At 41.7% G+C, this 15920-nt stretch overlaps 1 protein-coding gene across 7 annotated transcripts in view; it reads left to right on the top strand.

Moving 5' to 3' along the window:
• P4HA2 (prolyl 4-hydroxylase subunit alpha 2) overlaps positions 1-15920 on the top strand; it is a 52247-nt gene that overhangs the window by 31987 nt on the left and 4340 nt on the right. For 5 of the 7 annotated variants that reach the window (XM_030573559.1, XM_030573557.1, XM_030573555.1 and 2 more), the window contains 5 exons: positions 1027-1203; positions 5439-5509; positions 9188-9287; positions 10153-10206; positions 12729-12794. In XM_030573559.1, coding sequence (XP_030429419.1) covers positions 1027-1203; positions 5439-5509; positions 9188-9287; positions 10153-10206; positions 12729-12794 — 468 coding nt within the window. Of the gene's footprint in view, positions 1-1026; positions 1204-5438; positions 5510-9187; positions 9288-10152; positions 10207-12599; positions 12660-12728; positions 12795-15920 lie in introns of all 7 variants that reach the window. The other 2 variants (XM_030573560.1, XM_030573554.1) reach the window with 2 other exon arrangements.

Raw genomic sequence — 15920 nt, 5'->3', positions numbered from 1 at the left:
TCACCTGCACATCTACCAATGTGATATATGCCATCATGTGCCAGCAGTGCTCCTCTGCCATGTACATTGGCCAAACCGGACAATCTCTACACAAAAGAATAAATGGACTCAAATCAGACATCAAGAATCATAACATTCAAAAACCAGTAGGAGAACACTTCAGCCTCTCTGGTCACTGAGTAATAGGCTTAAAGGTGACAATTTTTGCAGCAGAAAAGCTTCAAAAACAGACTCCAATGAGAAACTGTTCAACTTGGATTAATATGCAAACTAGATACCATCAATTTAGGCTTAAATAGAGATTGGGAATAGCTGAACCATTACACATGTTGAATCTGTTTCCCCATGTTAAGTATCCTCGCACCTTCTTGTCAAACTGTCTAAAATTGGCTATCTTGATTATCACTATAAAAGTTTTTTTTCTCCTGCTGATAACAGCTCATCTTAATTAATTAGTCTCTTAGAGTTGGTAGGGTGACTCCCACCTTTTCATGTTCTCTGTATGTATATATATCTCCTCACTATATGTTCCATTCTGTGCATCCGATAAAGTGGGCTGAAGCCCACAAAAGCTTATGCTTAAATAAATTTGTTAGTCTCTAAGGTGCCACAAGTACTCCTGTTCTTTTTGTGGATGCAGACTAACACGGCTGCTACTCTGAAACCTTTCTTTTCTTTGTTTCAGCAGTCTTGCTGCAAAGCCTTACATATAAAATACAGAACTCTAGTCAGTTGGCTACTTGCTTTGTCATTTGGTTTCCATAACCTGTAATTTATTATGATTTTTAGAGGGTAGAATGTCACAGCTGTTACTGGGTAACATAGGGAAGAAAAGACTATTCACTACTCTTTTTACTCACAGAAGATTGTAAAGTAACAATCTGGGCCTTTAAATTTTCTGGGCCAGATAGTGTGGACATTCAGTTTCCCAATATCTTGGGTAACATGGTATAGAGGACACTTTGGTTTTGGTCTTATAAATTTAAAGAAAACAAATGTGTGTGCGTTTGGGGACTTATATTTCAGACACCTCGGCGACAGAAGAGGCTGTTCTGCAGGTACCATGATGGAAACAGAAATCCCCATCTGCTCATAGCTCCCTTTAAGGAAGAAGATGAATGGGACAGTCCCCATATCGTCCGATACTATGATGTCCTGTCTGATGAAGAAATAGAGAAAATTAAGGAGCTGGCTAAACCGAAAGTAAGTGTCCCCTCTTCTACTGTTTCCATCTCACCAGTGCTTGCTGTTTCAGCACTTTATCTCTAACATGGAAGACTGAGCAAGTGGATTCAAAATGTCTAATTTCACATCCTGGACTATACAGTGCAACTCAACTACATGCGATGAACTTAAGGGTAAAACTTTCAAAAGCAGCCTAAGTGACTTAGGGGCCTAAAGCCCAGATTTGTAAAGGTTTTTAGGCATTGCTTTGCTCAGTGTTGCAGAGCCTAAGTTTCTTTTTCAAAAGTGACTCATAAGGAGCCTAAGTCCCATTATTTTTCAATGGAGACTTAGGCTCCTAAATCACTTTTGAATATGATGCTTTTGAAGATTTTACTCTAGAGCATATCAAGCAAGAATCAGAGAAATAACGTTGCTTCGGTTGTTAAATGCTTCCTCTTTTGTTTCTTTGGAGGTATATTTTTATTGGGTTTGTTTGATTGTTGTTGTTGTAAAAGCAATGTATTCCACCTTAAAAGAAAGTATGTTAACTAGGATCTCTGTCTGATCTAGGCTGTTTCTCCATTGCAGAATGGAGCTGCAGTGTTCTGAAGTCATTTGGTACAGAATTATTGCATTGCGTAAAATATAACAAATAGAGCATGCTTTTGTGTGCTCAACAACAGCTTACAGTCCTGAATGCTGGAACCTATTATGAAAGAAGAGTATTGGTCAAGGTGAGGGCTTGACCTACTTCATTTCCAAAGATTCTTTAGGATCTCTAATTTCTACCTGGACAGCTGGGAAGAGGAGGGCTTGATTCTTCAGCACTCCCTTCTCTGCTCTTAGGTGCATATCAGATGCAGTGCCAGGGGCTCAAGTCTTGGTGTGGCACCTTTTTACCCAGACTCTTCTAAGTTATAGTGACATAATATATCATAAACGATGATATACTGTGTTGTACAGCTAATATGCACCTAACATTTCTTTAGCCTTCTGGTGCTGCAGTTGTCTTCCTTTACTTGCTAAACTGCAAAAGGGAAAATAATGGCAGCTCAAGACCAATTATAGATGTTAAACTTGATTCATTCTGCTTTGCAAAGTCTGGCAAGATACTAAAATTAAAAGCTTTTATATTGATTGTTACATAATGATTCATGTTAATCGTTTCTTCTAGCTATTGCTATGAACTATGTGATTAAAATAGCAGTCAGGATAAGCTTTCTGCATGTATTTCTGAATGAAATATTTTAAGAGATAATTGGAAATGGAGTGAGAAATCGATACCTTTTAGCAACATGAATTATATTTAGTAAGTTTCTGAGGCTAGATTTCTGTGTTTATCAGCCAAGTGCTTTGGCAGAAAATGTTATTTCTTTTTGAAGACTCACACCTCCATTAACTTAAATCTTTTTCCTGATGCTTCACCATGACATCATGCTGTAAACTGTCCTTGGGACTTCAAAAGCTTCAGATAAAACAAAAATTCAAACTAGCCTCTATCACTGGAAGCTTTTTCTAGTCTGGCAAAGCAAATGGGCTATAAACATAATAAGACAATAATTAACAATTGACTTAATTTAGTGTGTTTGCTGTTCAGGATTTCATCTATGAAATCACCTCCGGGTCTCTCACTAATTTTATATCAGTGTAGCTCCATTAACTTCAATGAAATTACTCCCAATTCCTCACCAGTATATGTGAGATCAGGATCAGGCCCAGTGTATGTAGGTAAATGTAATCATTTTAGATGAATTTATAAATATTCCTGCATAGTTGTTCACAAACTTAATTTGTCAGCATCTGTCTCAGACCTAACTGCTGGACTTACTTTGAAACCCATGGTGTTATGCCCAGAAGGGTGGAAAATATAACATTATGATGGGATAATTCTAAATAAAATAAATGTAATTTCACCCAGGAAACTTTATTCAGTAATCATTTAAGTTTTACAGGCAGAGCTCTGTGAGCTAGTGTGTTACTGTCTTGGATTTGGAAAGGTTGTGGGAGCTCCCATGTTATCCCTAATATTCTAGAATATCTCCTCAAGAAATCACTCCTCCCAGTTCCAGACATTATCCGCAGGTTTAAATGTTCCAAGACTTGGTCTTTGAAGAAAAGCAGCATGCGTGTTTTGAGAGGGGATAACTATTCAGAGTGACCAGGTGTTTTTTATGCTCAGTTTGCAAAATACGATCTTTTTTTTAGTCAAATGTTAAAATTGCCTTCTAATGAATCTGTTCCTCACTATCAGCTGTGAACTGCTGGAAGCATCAATAAAACTGTTAATTTTACAGGCCTGGATTGCACTGGGAGAGTGTAGCATGGAAGCATATAGAATGTAATCATAAATTTTAATAATGGCTTCTTCATAATACAGATGTACCAGATTAGACAAAGGTGCATCATAAAGAGGAATGTATAGAGCCTTACTGAACTCAGACTTATAATGCACAATCGTCCTGGATTCTAGGAAAGGCCGTGTTGTTGAAATACTGAAGAAGCAGCCTGGGGCGGGGCTGGAGAGAGAGAAAACTGAAAGTGAACTGAGACTTCAGCATGAAAAGAAAAGCTGTTGTGCTGTTAAGTAGGAAAGAATGGAATTTATAGTAGAGTAGAATTTTAATAAAGATGCTATAAAGCCCAGAAACCATATATTGCACACATTATTTGTGTATTCGTTTAGGAATGAAATCTAGGGTGTTTTTGTTTTGTTTTTTTAATCTGCTATTATTAATTATATGTTGTAGTCAGATCTACTACGAGCTGAATACACAGTTAAAGTCAAGAAGACAAGCTTTAACAGAGAAATGGAGTATTCTAGCACCACACAGATGAGATACCAATTAATAAGTTTGTAGCCAGGCATATTTTAGCTTCTCTTCTTGTTCAAGTCAACTGGTGACCATAGAAAGAAACCATATGGGGAACCCAAAGGAAATAGAGGGTAATGAGGAGTTTGGCAAGCTAAATTATATTACAGAAAGCAACACTTCATTGTCCAAATAAAGAAAAACATTGTCAGCCTGACTTTCCTGCTGTGAATTATGGAGCAGGATTCTGGAACAAAATACCAAATTAGTCAGAATTATGGGGGAAGTTGTGCCAAGAGCTGTGGGTAGAGACAAGAATCCTAACAAGCAGATTGGAAGGGAAACAGGAAGATGACACGTTTGGGGAAATATGAAGGAAAATGTGATTATGCATTGGAAAAAGATACAAATGTGTAGAAAGATTGTGATTGAATGAGGGGTGACATGTAAGTAAGTGGGTTTGGCACTCTTCATCTTCAAAGTGATGTAACTTGTTCATCCCAACAGCATCCTTGTAGCATAGGCAAAAATTACGCATCTTACAGATAGAGAAACTGAGGCACAGTGAAGTGAAGTGGTTTGCCCAAGGTCACACAATCAGACCATGTTAGAGCTGTGATTAGACCTCAGGAGTTCAGTGTTCATTCTACTAGGCCACAGTGCTGAACATTCTCACCTGATCCAACAGCAGATACATCCCCAGCCCAATAATCTTGTTCCCAGCGCTTGTGCCTAGTAAATCCAACACTAAGAGAAATAAGAGCTGGAAATGAGCCTGTGCACTTCCATTGAGGCAATATCCATCAAGTAGACAAGTTGAGGACTTTCTTGCTCAGATGAGCATGCTCCCGTGTGATGTCAGTGAGCTGGACCTCGTGAATTCCTCAGTTGCCTGTACTGTAATGCCTAACCTACTTCATAACAAAGTCATTGTTTTTCTCTCCTGCTCCTTGAGAATACTGAATACAATTCTTATGATCTACCTCAGCCCACCTTTCAAATAGTCAGGCTGAATCCATAGAATATCCAAGAGTTAACTTTCTTTCTTCTCTGTCAGTAAGGACGCAAACTTCATGAGTCATTGATTTTCTGTTGTACCTGCTTGCTGATATTGACCCAAGCCATACTCCAGACAACACTACTTTCCAAACCTATTCGTCAAGCAACGTCAAATTATAGCTTTAACGGATATCATAGTTTATGCAGCCTCTGAGCCAGATTCTAGTAAGGAGGACGACCGCTATATCCCATACACATTGCATCATAGACTGTTCTAGTCTGAAATCAGAAGAAGTGCCAGATTGGAGCTAAGAATTTCACCCAGAAATATATATCTAACCCAGGAATTCAGAGTCTGGCAGTTGGGGAGGGAAGTAGACAATTGGTAGAATTTTGAAACAGAGGTTTTTTTAAACTATTTATTCTTTGATAATTTTGTCCCTGGCATTTCTTTTGGCACAGTTGGCACGAGCCACGGTACGTGACCCCAAAACAGGTGTCCTCACAGTGGCCAGCTACAGGGTGTCAAAAAGGTAAGATGACTATGAAAGAGCTTGCATCCTACTGTTTTGTCTTCCAGCTCCACTCAACCTGAAGGCAGTGCTGTAGCTGTCACTAGTCCACATGCTCTTCTTAACATTCTTCCCTTGTCTGCCTGCTTTCATTGACAATGAAGAATGCAATCTATCTGATTAGATCGCGTGTACTGTGTTTTATACTACATCTAAGACTAGGCAATGAGTTTTTTACGGCCTTTAATTAATGCCTTTTATTTTTGTATTCTGGAGGTTGAATGTGTGCAAATTCTGGTGCCTTAGGTGCTTTACGAGACTTATATAGACAAGAGCCTCTATTACTTTAAATAGCAATAACACTAATATTAACTCTAAAGATACTTTACTTTAATTCTGAACTTAAGGATTTATGAATCCTTACATTAATATACAGTTTAGAGTAATATAATAGAAATTTAATAGGCAGGATTTTTTTGTGTGGAGTGTCTGTCCAGCTTTACTGATCTAAAAACACAAATATTTTTGTCCCTTTGCTTTTGGCGACAAGAAGACCTGTACCTAATGGTTTTCAAACAAAACTCAAAATATACAGTTTGGAATATCAAGCAGTATTCTAATACTTTGCACATAAAGTCTCACACCACCTTGCTGATGTTGGAAATTGTTATAACAGTTATGTCTATAGAGAGGTTAAACCTTCATAGATTAATATAGTTTTTAAGGTCAAAAGGGTCCATGTGATCATCTGGTCTGATATTTTGCATAAGCCAAGCTATAGACCTTCCCTGAATGAATTACTGCTTTAAGTCCTATACCTGTAGTTGAACTAGAGCAGCTGGTCTCAAACTGTGGGTCACGATCCCATTATAATGCGATCGCCAGGGCTGGCTTAGACATGCTGGGGCCCAGGGCTGAAGCCGAAGGCAAAGCCCGAGCTCCGCCAAAGCCCAAGGACTTCAACCCTGGGCAACAGGGCTCAAGTTATAGGTCCCCTGCCTGGGGCGGAAGCACTTGGGCTTTAACCCCTCCCCATCTAGGGCAGAGGGGCTTGGGCAGGCGCAGGCTTCGGTCCCCCCTTCTGGGGTCGTGTAGTAATTTTTGTTGTCAGAAGTGGGTGGCGTTGCAATGAAGTTTGAGAGCCCCTGAACTAGAGCATATCTTTTCAGAAAAACTTCTAATGGTGAATAGAGAGGTTTAGAGACTATACAATGTAACCACGTCAACACCCTTTTTAAATCCCTCCATTGCCTTCACTCTACTGCATTAAGTTTGAGGGCCTACACTTAGGGTGACCAGATGTCCCGATTTTATAAGAACAGTCATAATTTTTGGGTCTTTTCTTATATAGGCTCCTATTATCCCCCACTCTCTGTCCAATTTTTCACGTTTGCTGTCTGGTCACCCTGTCTACACTACAAACTTGCATCGGTGCAGCTGTGCTGCTGTAGCACTTCTGGTGAAGATGCTCTAAGCCAACAGGAGAGCTTAATAACTCCACCTCCGTAAGAGGTGGTATCTGTGTCGACAGAAGAAGCTCTCACACCAACATAGCACTGCCTGCACAGGGACTTGTGGTCTGGATAGCTATGTCGCTCAGGGGTGTGGATTTTTCACACCCCTGAGCAATGTAGTCATACTGAAATAAGTGTGTAATGTAGACCTGGCCTTAATACCTTCTCCAGGTTCAAGGTGGGGCTGTAATCCTCTGTCATCTTTTTCTAAAGGGAAGCATATTATATTTCCTTTTTAAGGTTATCAGTCTTATCTCCTGCCCCTCTCTTGTCAAGCTCCTGCAGAGCATTTACTCAGTTTCTGGATGAGTGCTAGGCACTAATCTGTGCTACACTAAGACTGGTTGCTGCTGGAGTAAGCCAGTAGATTGTAAACGTGATGGGGAAGGGCAGGAAAATCTTCCAGCTTTTCAAGGCAAGATTTCCGTTGACTTCAGTGGGCTTTATGTCAGGTCCTGCGAGCCCAGTTGCTTCTCTCTATTGCATCTGTTCACATGTTAAGTTCATCTTCTCAAGGAAAAGGACATTTGTTATTTCCCTTTGCTTTTCCCCAATATCAGGAGGGCCAGGACACTGGGTTTCCTCATGCTTAAAGGCTGGTTGTATTACGTTTCAACTGCGTCATGCACATTTTCAACCTCCTAGTCTTCTGACTATTACCTCTACCCTACTTCCCTGCATGATGTTTTCTGCCTCCTTTGGTGGCTGTGTTTTCATTTTTCTCATTCAGGAAAATCAGACCTATATAGAGAGTATCCAGCATCATGCAGCTCTGTCACACAGCGTCTTCTAAGGGGAAAGTCTTTTTTGAAATCCAAAAATCAATCTGATTTTGCACCTAGACAACCAGAAATGTGCACCTAGATTTCCAATGCTAAATCTCAAGGTGGAAATGTTTCCTGGAAGTTTTGCTTAAAGATCAAAAACTGAGTCATGTGCTAAAAAGAGAATATAGTGATTTGGTAAGGGGAGGAGGGAGTCACAGTGATGTCTCCATCTTATGTTATCTTGGGCAGGGATATCTGATGGACAGGGCAGTCTGTGGTTGCAGGACAGGTTTTAACAGAAGGCACTCTTTTTTTTTTTTTTAAACTAGTGAGTAGAATGGGTTCCTGTTATCTAGCGGTTGGCAGAATAACTGCACATTTCAGGAGCAGCAGACATGTTTATGTGCTTAACACAACAAAGGTTTGCATAGCAGGCAGGTCAGTACAATTTCAGCTGATGGTGATGGGTTGCACTGGCCCAAAAAAATCCATGTGCTTGTCTTTATTGTCTGTACTCCTAGTTGCAGTCTCTTCGGTCCTTTTTGCCAGTGCATATGAGAGTAACATTTTTCAAAACAAACCAACTTCATCAGCATCAGAAGCCTGCAAAACTGCATTCTCCCAAGTTTATGGGGTATTTTTTTTTAGATGAACACAAGAGCTATAGCTGGTTCCTCCGTACAGCTAACTCCATAACTGCTGCAGAGGTTCTGGATGCACCATAAATACCTATCAGAATCTTTGAAATCACTGTAGATCTTGAAAAGCTGCAAATCACTCAGCTTTTTTGCCTATCAAGATTTTATATAAGGGAGCACTTTTGCCGCTGATTTGCTTAAGCCACATGATCTGGCGTTGCTCCAGCTTTTCAAAAGTTATTGCCTTTGACTGTTTTTGCTTATATGCTCTGTCACACTTTTCAACAAATAAATGGTGCCAGCAAGCAGCCAGCACCTCAGACACTGAAGCCTAAAATAAGAAAGTTTTGGCTTAAGTGGGTGGATAAAAATGTCAATGGCCCTTTGCTATGCCTGGAAGTTCTTTGCTGTGTTCTCACCTTCTAGTTTCGAGAGCGAACACCCACTTTTTGCAGTTTTTATTAGTAAAAGTCTTACAGAACTGTGCAAAAACCAAAACCAAAGCTTTCACACCTGTCTCTGCTGTCTGTGAACGAAACTAAATTTGAAGTACTTCGCAGGTGGCAAAACCTTTCAGAAACCGCCAAAGGTTCTGGTATAGAGTCACATGTGGTAAAGCTGTGTCTGGCAGAGTGAAGGAGTATGCAGTGTAGTGAGAGCCAGGTTGGTCCCAAGATATTAGAGAGAAGGTGGGTGAGGTAAAATAATGAAGTAGGGCTGTTCTGAGTATTGGATTTCTCATTTATTTTTTTGCTCTTTTCCCCTCACCTCTGTACCCAGTTCATGGTTGGAGGAACACGATGACCCTGTTGTTGCCAGAGTGAATCACCGAATGCAGCATATCACGGGATTAACAGTAAAAACAGCTGAACTATTGCAGGTTGGTTCTGATATTTCTTACCTGGGTTAACACCGCAATGTTCTGTAAGCAGCTTCCAAGCGTGCCAGTCAGTCGGGTGGGTCAGGATTTAGCCTTACATGGAAGTGAGTGTAGGAAGGGGTGATTTTCCCAACCATCTCACTCAACAGGTATCAGAAGACCTAAGCAACGCAGAACCAGCACATTCCCATGGTGTGGGTGGGCAGGGACCCCATGAAGAGTGTCAGCATAGTCATTCCACTTCCTGCTACAGAGCCGTGCAATGGAGCAGTTTGTTCTCTCTGTGGATAGCAAAGATGGAAGAATAGAGGGCAGCCAAGGAATAACATGTGGAGCCAGAGAATCTGCATTACTGGCAGTCCATTAGCCAGTACTGCCATTTAGAGGGAGGTGCAGCAGCCCCACCCCAAGGGAGGATTCTTTTTCTTAGTTTGGCAGCCATGTAGGTCCATTTAAAGCAGTGGTTCCCAAACTAGGGGCGCGGCTTGTTCAGGGTAAGCCCCTGGTAGGTCAGGCTGGTTTGTTTACCTGTTGCATCCGCAGGTTCAGCCGATTGCAGCTCCCACTGGTCGCGATTCGCCGCTCCAGGCCAATGGGGGCTGCGGGAAGCGATGACCAGCACATCCCTTGGCCCGCACCGCTTCCAGCAGCTTCCATTGGCTGAGAACGGCAAACCACAGTCACTAGGAGCTGCGGTCAGCCGAACCTGCCTAAGTGGCAGGTAAACAAACTGGCCTGGCCCACCAGGGGCTTACCCTGAACAAGCTGCCCCCCTAGTTTGGATCTTTGCCTTCAAGAAGAAAATATTTGTCCTCCCAACTATCTAATTTGCAATTAAATGTGTTTGTTTCCCCCCACACCCTAGGTTGCTAATTATGGAATGGGAGGACAGTATGAGCCACATTTTGATTTCTCAAGGGTAAGATCACAGTGTCAAATTCATTCTACATTAATGCTGAATGCAAATAGTACTTTAAAATAAGGTTCATTTTGAGAGATGATGTAATGTTTGTTTTCATGAAAAATGATTTTAATATTAACCTAGGGCCTGACCTTGCGAGGTGGCTAGTGACCTCTGCTCCTGTTTGCTTTGGTATTTAACAGCTTGCAGGAGGTACTTGGAACCTTGCAGGATTGGGTATCTGAGTACCAGACAGAAAGAGACAGTAGGAGTCCACGAGTGCCACCTAAACACAGTCAGTGACCATGCCAACCCTACTGGGGAGCTATGGGTCGCTGTCCTTTTAGGATATATTCCATTTATAACTGTTTGGTTTAAACCAATGTTTTGTTAGCTTGTTACAGTTAAATCCGAATTCAGATTCTGGTCCTACATTTGGACCCACTATCATGGACTCCCTGCGCCCATCAGGGTCCCACTTATTTTATGAGCACATAGTTCCACGTTAATGTTTCTGAATACAGGATCGGGGCCTTTGTCAGCATTAAAACAGAACTTCAACACGGACAGCTCATGTTCATTATCAGACTTTTACAGCTCATAAGCAAGTTTTGGCTTGTTAGCTTTACTGAACATCACTTTCCTGTTAACTTGGAGTCTGTGTAATCTCTGGATGCAAATAAATACATTTATGTTCTCTTTAAAGACTTTGAACTAAAGGAGGTTGATAGACTTTCAATAAAGAATGCAAATTAGCCATCAAATTGGCCAGCATAAGCTTTACTCTTGGATTAGGCACTTAGGAAGGAGCTGCACTTGGAATTTAGCTAGTAATTGCTGCCAAAGTTAAGGCAAGGCAACAATTAGACTCAGTATGGGTTTGGACTGGTTCTCTCCGCTCCAGGTGCGTTTGCAAATTCCCATATTTTGCAATCTCCACGCAATTTTGCAGCTCTTTGTTTCCTCACAGAACTTTGTACAGTATGTCCCACTTTGAGCACTAATGTCAATCACTCAAAACTTTCAGACCTGTTTTTAGGAACCCAAATTCCAAAATCTTCACATAGGCTGCATTTGGCAGAAACACGACAAGCCTGTGATGGTCCAAATTTTAAACATTTTCTTATGAATTGTTGGTTTCAAGTGGATTGTGTATGTTTTAAATCACAGTGCCTTTTGTGAACCCATTTCAGGACAGATGTATTCTTGCATCCAAAATTGATTTGAAATAGTTTATATTTTTGAGTGTGTTTTTTTTTATCCAGATTTTCTCCATTACCTGTCTAATCTTCAGGATTTTCTTGTTTGTTCCTTCACAACAATGCATCTTAACATCTCCTGGCTGAAGTTTTTTTTTGCTTTTGGCACTTGAGATGTTAAAATAAATTGTAGCTTGTATCGGTGATGGGAGGTGATTGATGCCACTCTTAAACTGACTTTAGCATGTGATCCTAAACAATAATGAATGAGGCCCCCAAGCTTTTTCTGGGGATTAATGATAAATTGGGATTCTTGTTCCATTTATTAATCCCAGACAGTTGGTGGGGTCTTGCTGCTGTCATTATTGCTATTACAACCTGTTACAGCTAGCTAAAAATACTCGGCTCTGTTTCTCAGAGAGAGAGTATGTTATATGCAGGGGCGGCTCTAGGCGTTTTGCCGCCCCAAGCACAGCAGGCAGGCTGCCTTCGGTGGTTTGCCTGCGGAGGGTCCGCTGGTCCCACGGCTTTGGCAGACCCTCCGCAGGCAAGCCACTGAAGGCAGCCTGCGCCTGCGGGAGGTCCGCCGAAGCTGCGGGACCAGCGGACCCTCCACAGGAAAGCCGCCGAAGGCAGCCTGCCTGCCGCCTTCGCAGCGCCCAGCAGAGCGCCTCCAGTGTCTTGCCGCCCCAAGCACGCGCTTGGTGTGCGATGCCTAGAGCCGCCCCTGGTTATATGTGGGAACAATTGGTTAGACCTGCACCGTTGCTGCTGCATCAGACATTTAGGAAAACTAGGGGTCTGATACAAAGCCTGCCGAAGTGAATGGGGATCTTTCCATTGACCTCAGTGGGCTTTGGATCAGGCCCAGTAATACCAATACAGCTGCCATCCACACTGAAAATTTCATAAGGGTTATAATATTTATTTGCAGAATGTCTGTGCTCTATGCCCTAATATTTCTATTCAGATGCTTCTGATTGCTGAAGGATCTGCATTGATTCAATTCTACGTATACTTTCCCAACGTGCACATTGCATGCTATTGCAAAACGTAGTTTGGCTGTAAGACATAATGCCTTTATATGCCACTCCATATAAAGTGTCCACATTTTGTGTCAAACTACTGGAATTGTTTCTGCAGAGAGCTACACGCATGTAACATTAGTGTGAGCCTGTTTGGAACTTGGGTTAAAGTTGTTATCTATTACAGCGACCCTTTGACAGCACACTCAAAACGGAAGGAAATAGGCTAGCAACGTTTCTTAACTATGTAAGTACCTCTGTGTCCTTGTTGTTTGTGCTCTTGAAGTTTGCAGTTGATTCTCATTTAATTTTATAGAAAGATGAACCTGATGCTTTCAAGCGTTTAGGGACTGGAAATCGTGTGGCCACTTTTTTAAACTACGTAAGTATGATAATCCTGTACGTATCGAGTGATGCTTTCTGAAGCATCACTTTTACAAATAACCAGTTGCACAAGCTGTAGTACAGACTCACTAAAAAGCTATAGCATCTGAAAATGGGTATTTCCTTGTTCTCACACCATCTGCTGCTATCACTGTTCAGTATCGCTTAACCCCAATGTGGAAAACATAATATGAATAGAGACTAAATGTTTCTCTTGTTTACACTGGAACAAATCCATTTGTTTCACTGGATCCACACAGATGCGAGAGGAGAATTTGACTCAGAAGTTTCAAAGTGAAACTTTGAAAGAGGCTGAGTGACTTGAAACATAACCTTTCACTCAGCATCCTAGCCATCGGATGTTTGTTAAGGGGACTTCCATCTTTTTCACCCATGGTTGATAGCACTTGATGTTGTGGATCTTCTGGCAGTTTCCCCTTTGTAATTCTCCGCTCAAAGCTAGCATACTGTAGTGCAGTTATTGCCTTTGCAAATGGAGACATGACTAACAAAATGCTACTTCAGTTAAGAAACTCTTCTACAAGTGCAAGTACTGAAAATGTTACTATGGGGCATTTCCAGCATGGAACCTAAGGGCCACATACACGAATTTCCCTGACTCATCCCCACTGAAATGAATGGGAGTTCTGCAAGCAGATTCCAAGCTGTATATTGCCCTGCCTGTGTTTGTATGGCTGTTTTATTCTGACAGTGACATAGAGGTTATCTGATAATTATCTCAATAGTCTGGATCTTCAGTCCTGTTATATAGTATAGTTTGTGGATGATACAGGGTAGGTGTCACCCCATTTGCAAAATGTTTTGAATGAGCTGATATTTTAAATGTCAAGTGCAGCTTATAAAAACAACCAGCAACAACTTGACTGAAACAATAAAACAGTTGTCTGAAACAGTGGTCCCAAATGAGTCTGTTAGTTAGGATGAAATTTCAGTGGCCATGGCTTATATTGGGCTTTTCACATTTTCTGACCAGCCTTGGCTGAGATTTAAAATAGTAACAATGAAATACATTGTCAGTTCTACATGTACAACAGCAAATTTCCCTTATTATAGGACATGTACAGCGTGGCAGTATGTCCTAGGTGCCTATTATAAAAGATTGTTTTGTTGCTGAAATGTAGGTTTTTAATTTGCAAAGCTGCATGCACTATGCTTTCTAGATTGGGGAGAGAGGGAATTGGCCCCTCATGCCAATGGCATCCTGTGCCCTTTTACTGTAGGTACCAAGCTGGACACCAGAGTAATAATAATGACCAAATCAAAATGAGAAAGTATGATGGTATTTGGGTTGGTAATGTTTTCAGAACACAAGATCCAGTCTTGCTCCCATTGATGGCAATAGTGGTTTGGCTGTTGATTCTGCTCTCTTTGAAGTCAAACCCAGTTTTATACCTCTTCACTGGAGGCCTGATCTAAAGCCCACTGAAATCAATGGAAATACATAGAGACGTTTCTGACATATCAGTCTTCATCTTCAAAGGAAACCTGCACAACCTTTCAAAAGATGAGCCTGAACAGGTCGACTAAATAGAGACACTGAGTTTGTGGCTTATTACAACAACCTGAAATGCACTAATGCCCTCTTTTTGTCCTATGATTGCAGAGGTGTTAACAGGTCACTCTATCTTGAAGGGTCCCTTACAACACGTGCTAACAACTTATGCTAAACTATCTGTTCCACCTTAGGTTTAACTGTGACACTCACAGTACCTTTCCTAGACCTGAAGAAGAGCTCCATGTGGCTCAAAAACTTGTCTCTCTCACCAACAGCAGTTGGTCCAATAAAATATATTACCTCACCTACCTTATCTCTCTGTATAACATATACATGTGAAGTGAACAAAAATCTTCGGCTACTTTTAAGCGCCTTAAAGGCTGGACCAAGCTGAGACATTCTGAGGATCACCCAGACCAGTAAGGGGTTCTCTCACTCTCCTGCCTTATAACTTCAGATGCCTTACTGCTATGCTGCTGTAGCTCAAAGCCCTGACACCAATAGCAAGCATACAAGCATAACGATCTCACCCTGCCTACCACCAGCCTACTCACTCTCAGCAACCCTTCCCATTCTGAGTCCCCAGATCCATCCGCTCTAAGTTCTTAACTACCATACACTAAGGGCAGGTCTTCACTACCCGCTAGATCAGCAGGTAGAGATTGATCTTTCGGGGATCGATTTATTGCATCTCATCTAGACTCGGATAAATTGATCCCTGAACGCGCCCCCCATCAACTGTGGAGCTCCAGCTCGCGAGAGGCGGAAGCGGAGTCTGTGGGGGAGCGGCAGCAGTCAACTTGCTGCAGTCCTCACGGCCAAGTAAGTCGACCTAAGATACGCTAACTTCAGCTACACTATTCACATAGCTGCAGTTGCGTATCTTAGGTCGATCCTCTCCTCCCCCCCCAGTATAGACCAGGGCTAAGACTCTTCCCCTGAGGTTCATCACCCCTGAAGGAGTGAAACCTGCTCCCCCGTTACCAGCTAACTTTTGGAGACATATTCTCTCAGGTCTGGTCTACACTACAGACCTATACCAGGAGAATTACAATGCTCAGGGATGTGAATAATCCACATGCCTGAGCGCCATAGTTATATCGACTTAACCCCTGTGTAGATGGCACCATGTTGGAGAACCTCTCCCACTGACATAGCTACCGCTTCTCGGAGAAATGGATTAACTACACCAACAGGAGAGCTCTTTCCATTGGGATAGAGTATCATCATTAAAATGCTACAGTGGTGTAGCTGTAGCGTTTTAAGTGTAGATGTGTCCTCAGATTGTGTTCATTTATGGTGAGGGAAATTCCCTCCTTTCTCAGTTTGGCAGGACAGGGGTTTTCTTTTCAGTTTCAAGTTGTTTCAGTGTTTTCCCACTCATTCTAATGGTCCACCCTTATCTTTGCCTGGTTGGACAATGGATGGGTACTTGAAGTTAGTTTTATGTAAACAACTAGCTTGAGAGGTATACATGAAGTTATAGTACTAGTCATGAGCAAGGGTATGATTTGGTCATGGAGGTCACAGATTCTGTAACTTTAACACATCCCCATGACTTTTGGCTTCAGCTTTGACTTCAGCCCCGGATGGCGGGGCTCAGGCTGT

This window comes from Gopherus evgoodei, chromosome 8 (genome assembly GCF_007399415.2).
Source record: "Gopherus evgoodei ecotype Sinaloan lineage chromosome 8, rGopEvg1_v1.p, whole genome shotgun sequence".
Taxonomy (NCBI): Eukaryota; Metazoa; Chordata; order Testudines; family Testudinidae; genus Gopherus; species Gopherus evgoodei.
Note: the sequence above shows the minus strand (reverse complement) of the source record. Positions and strands in the feature narration are given on the sequence as shown.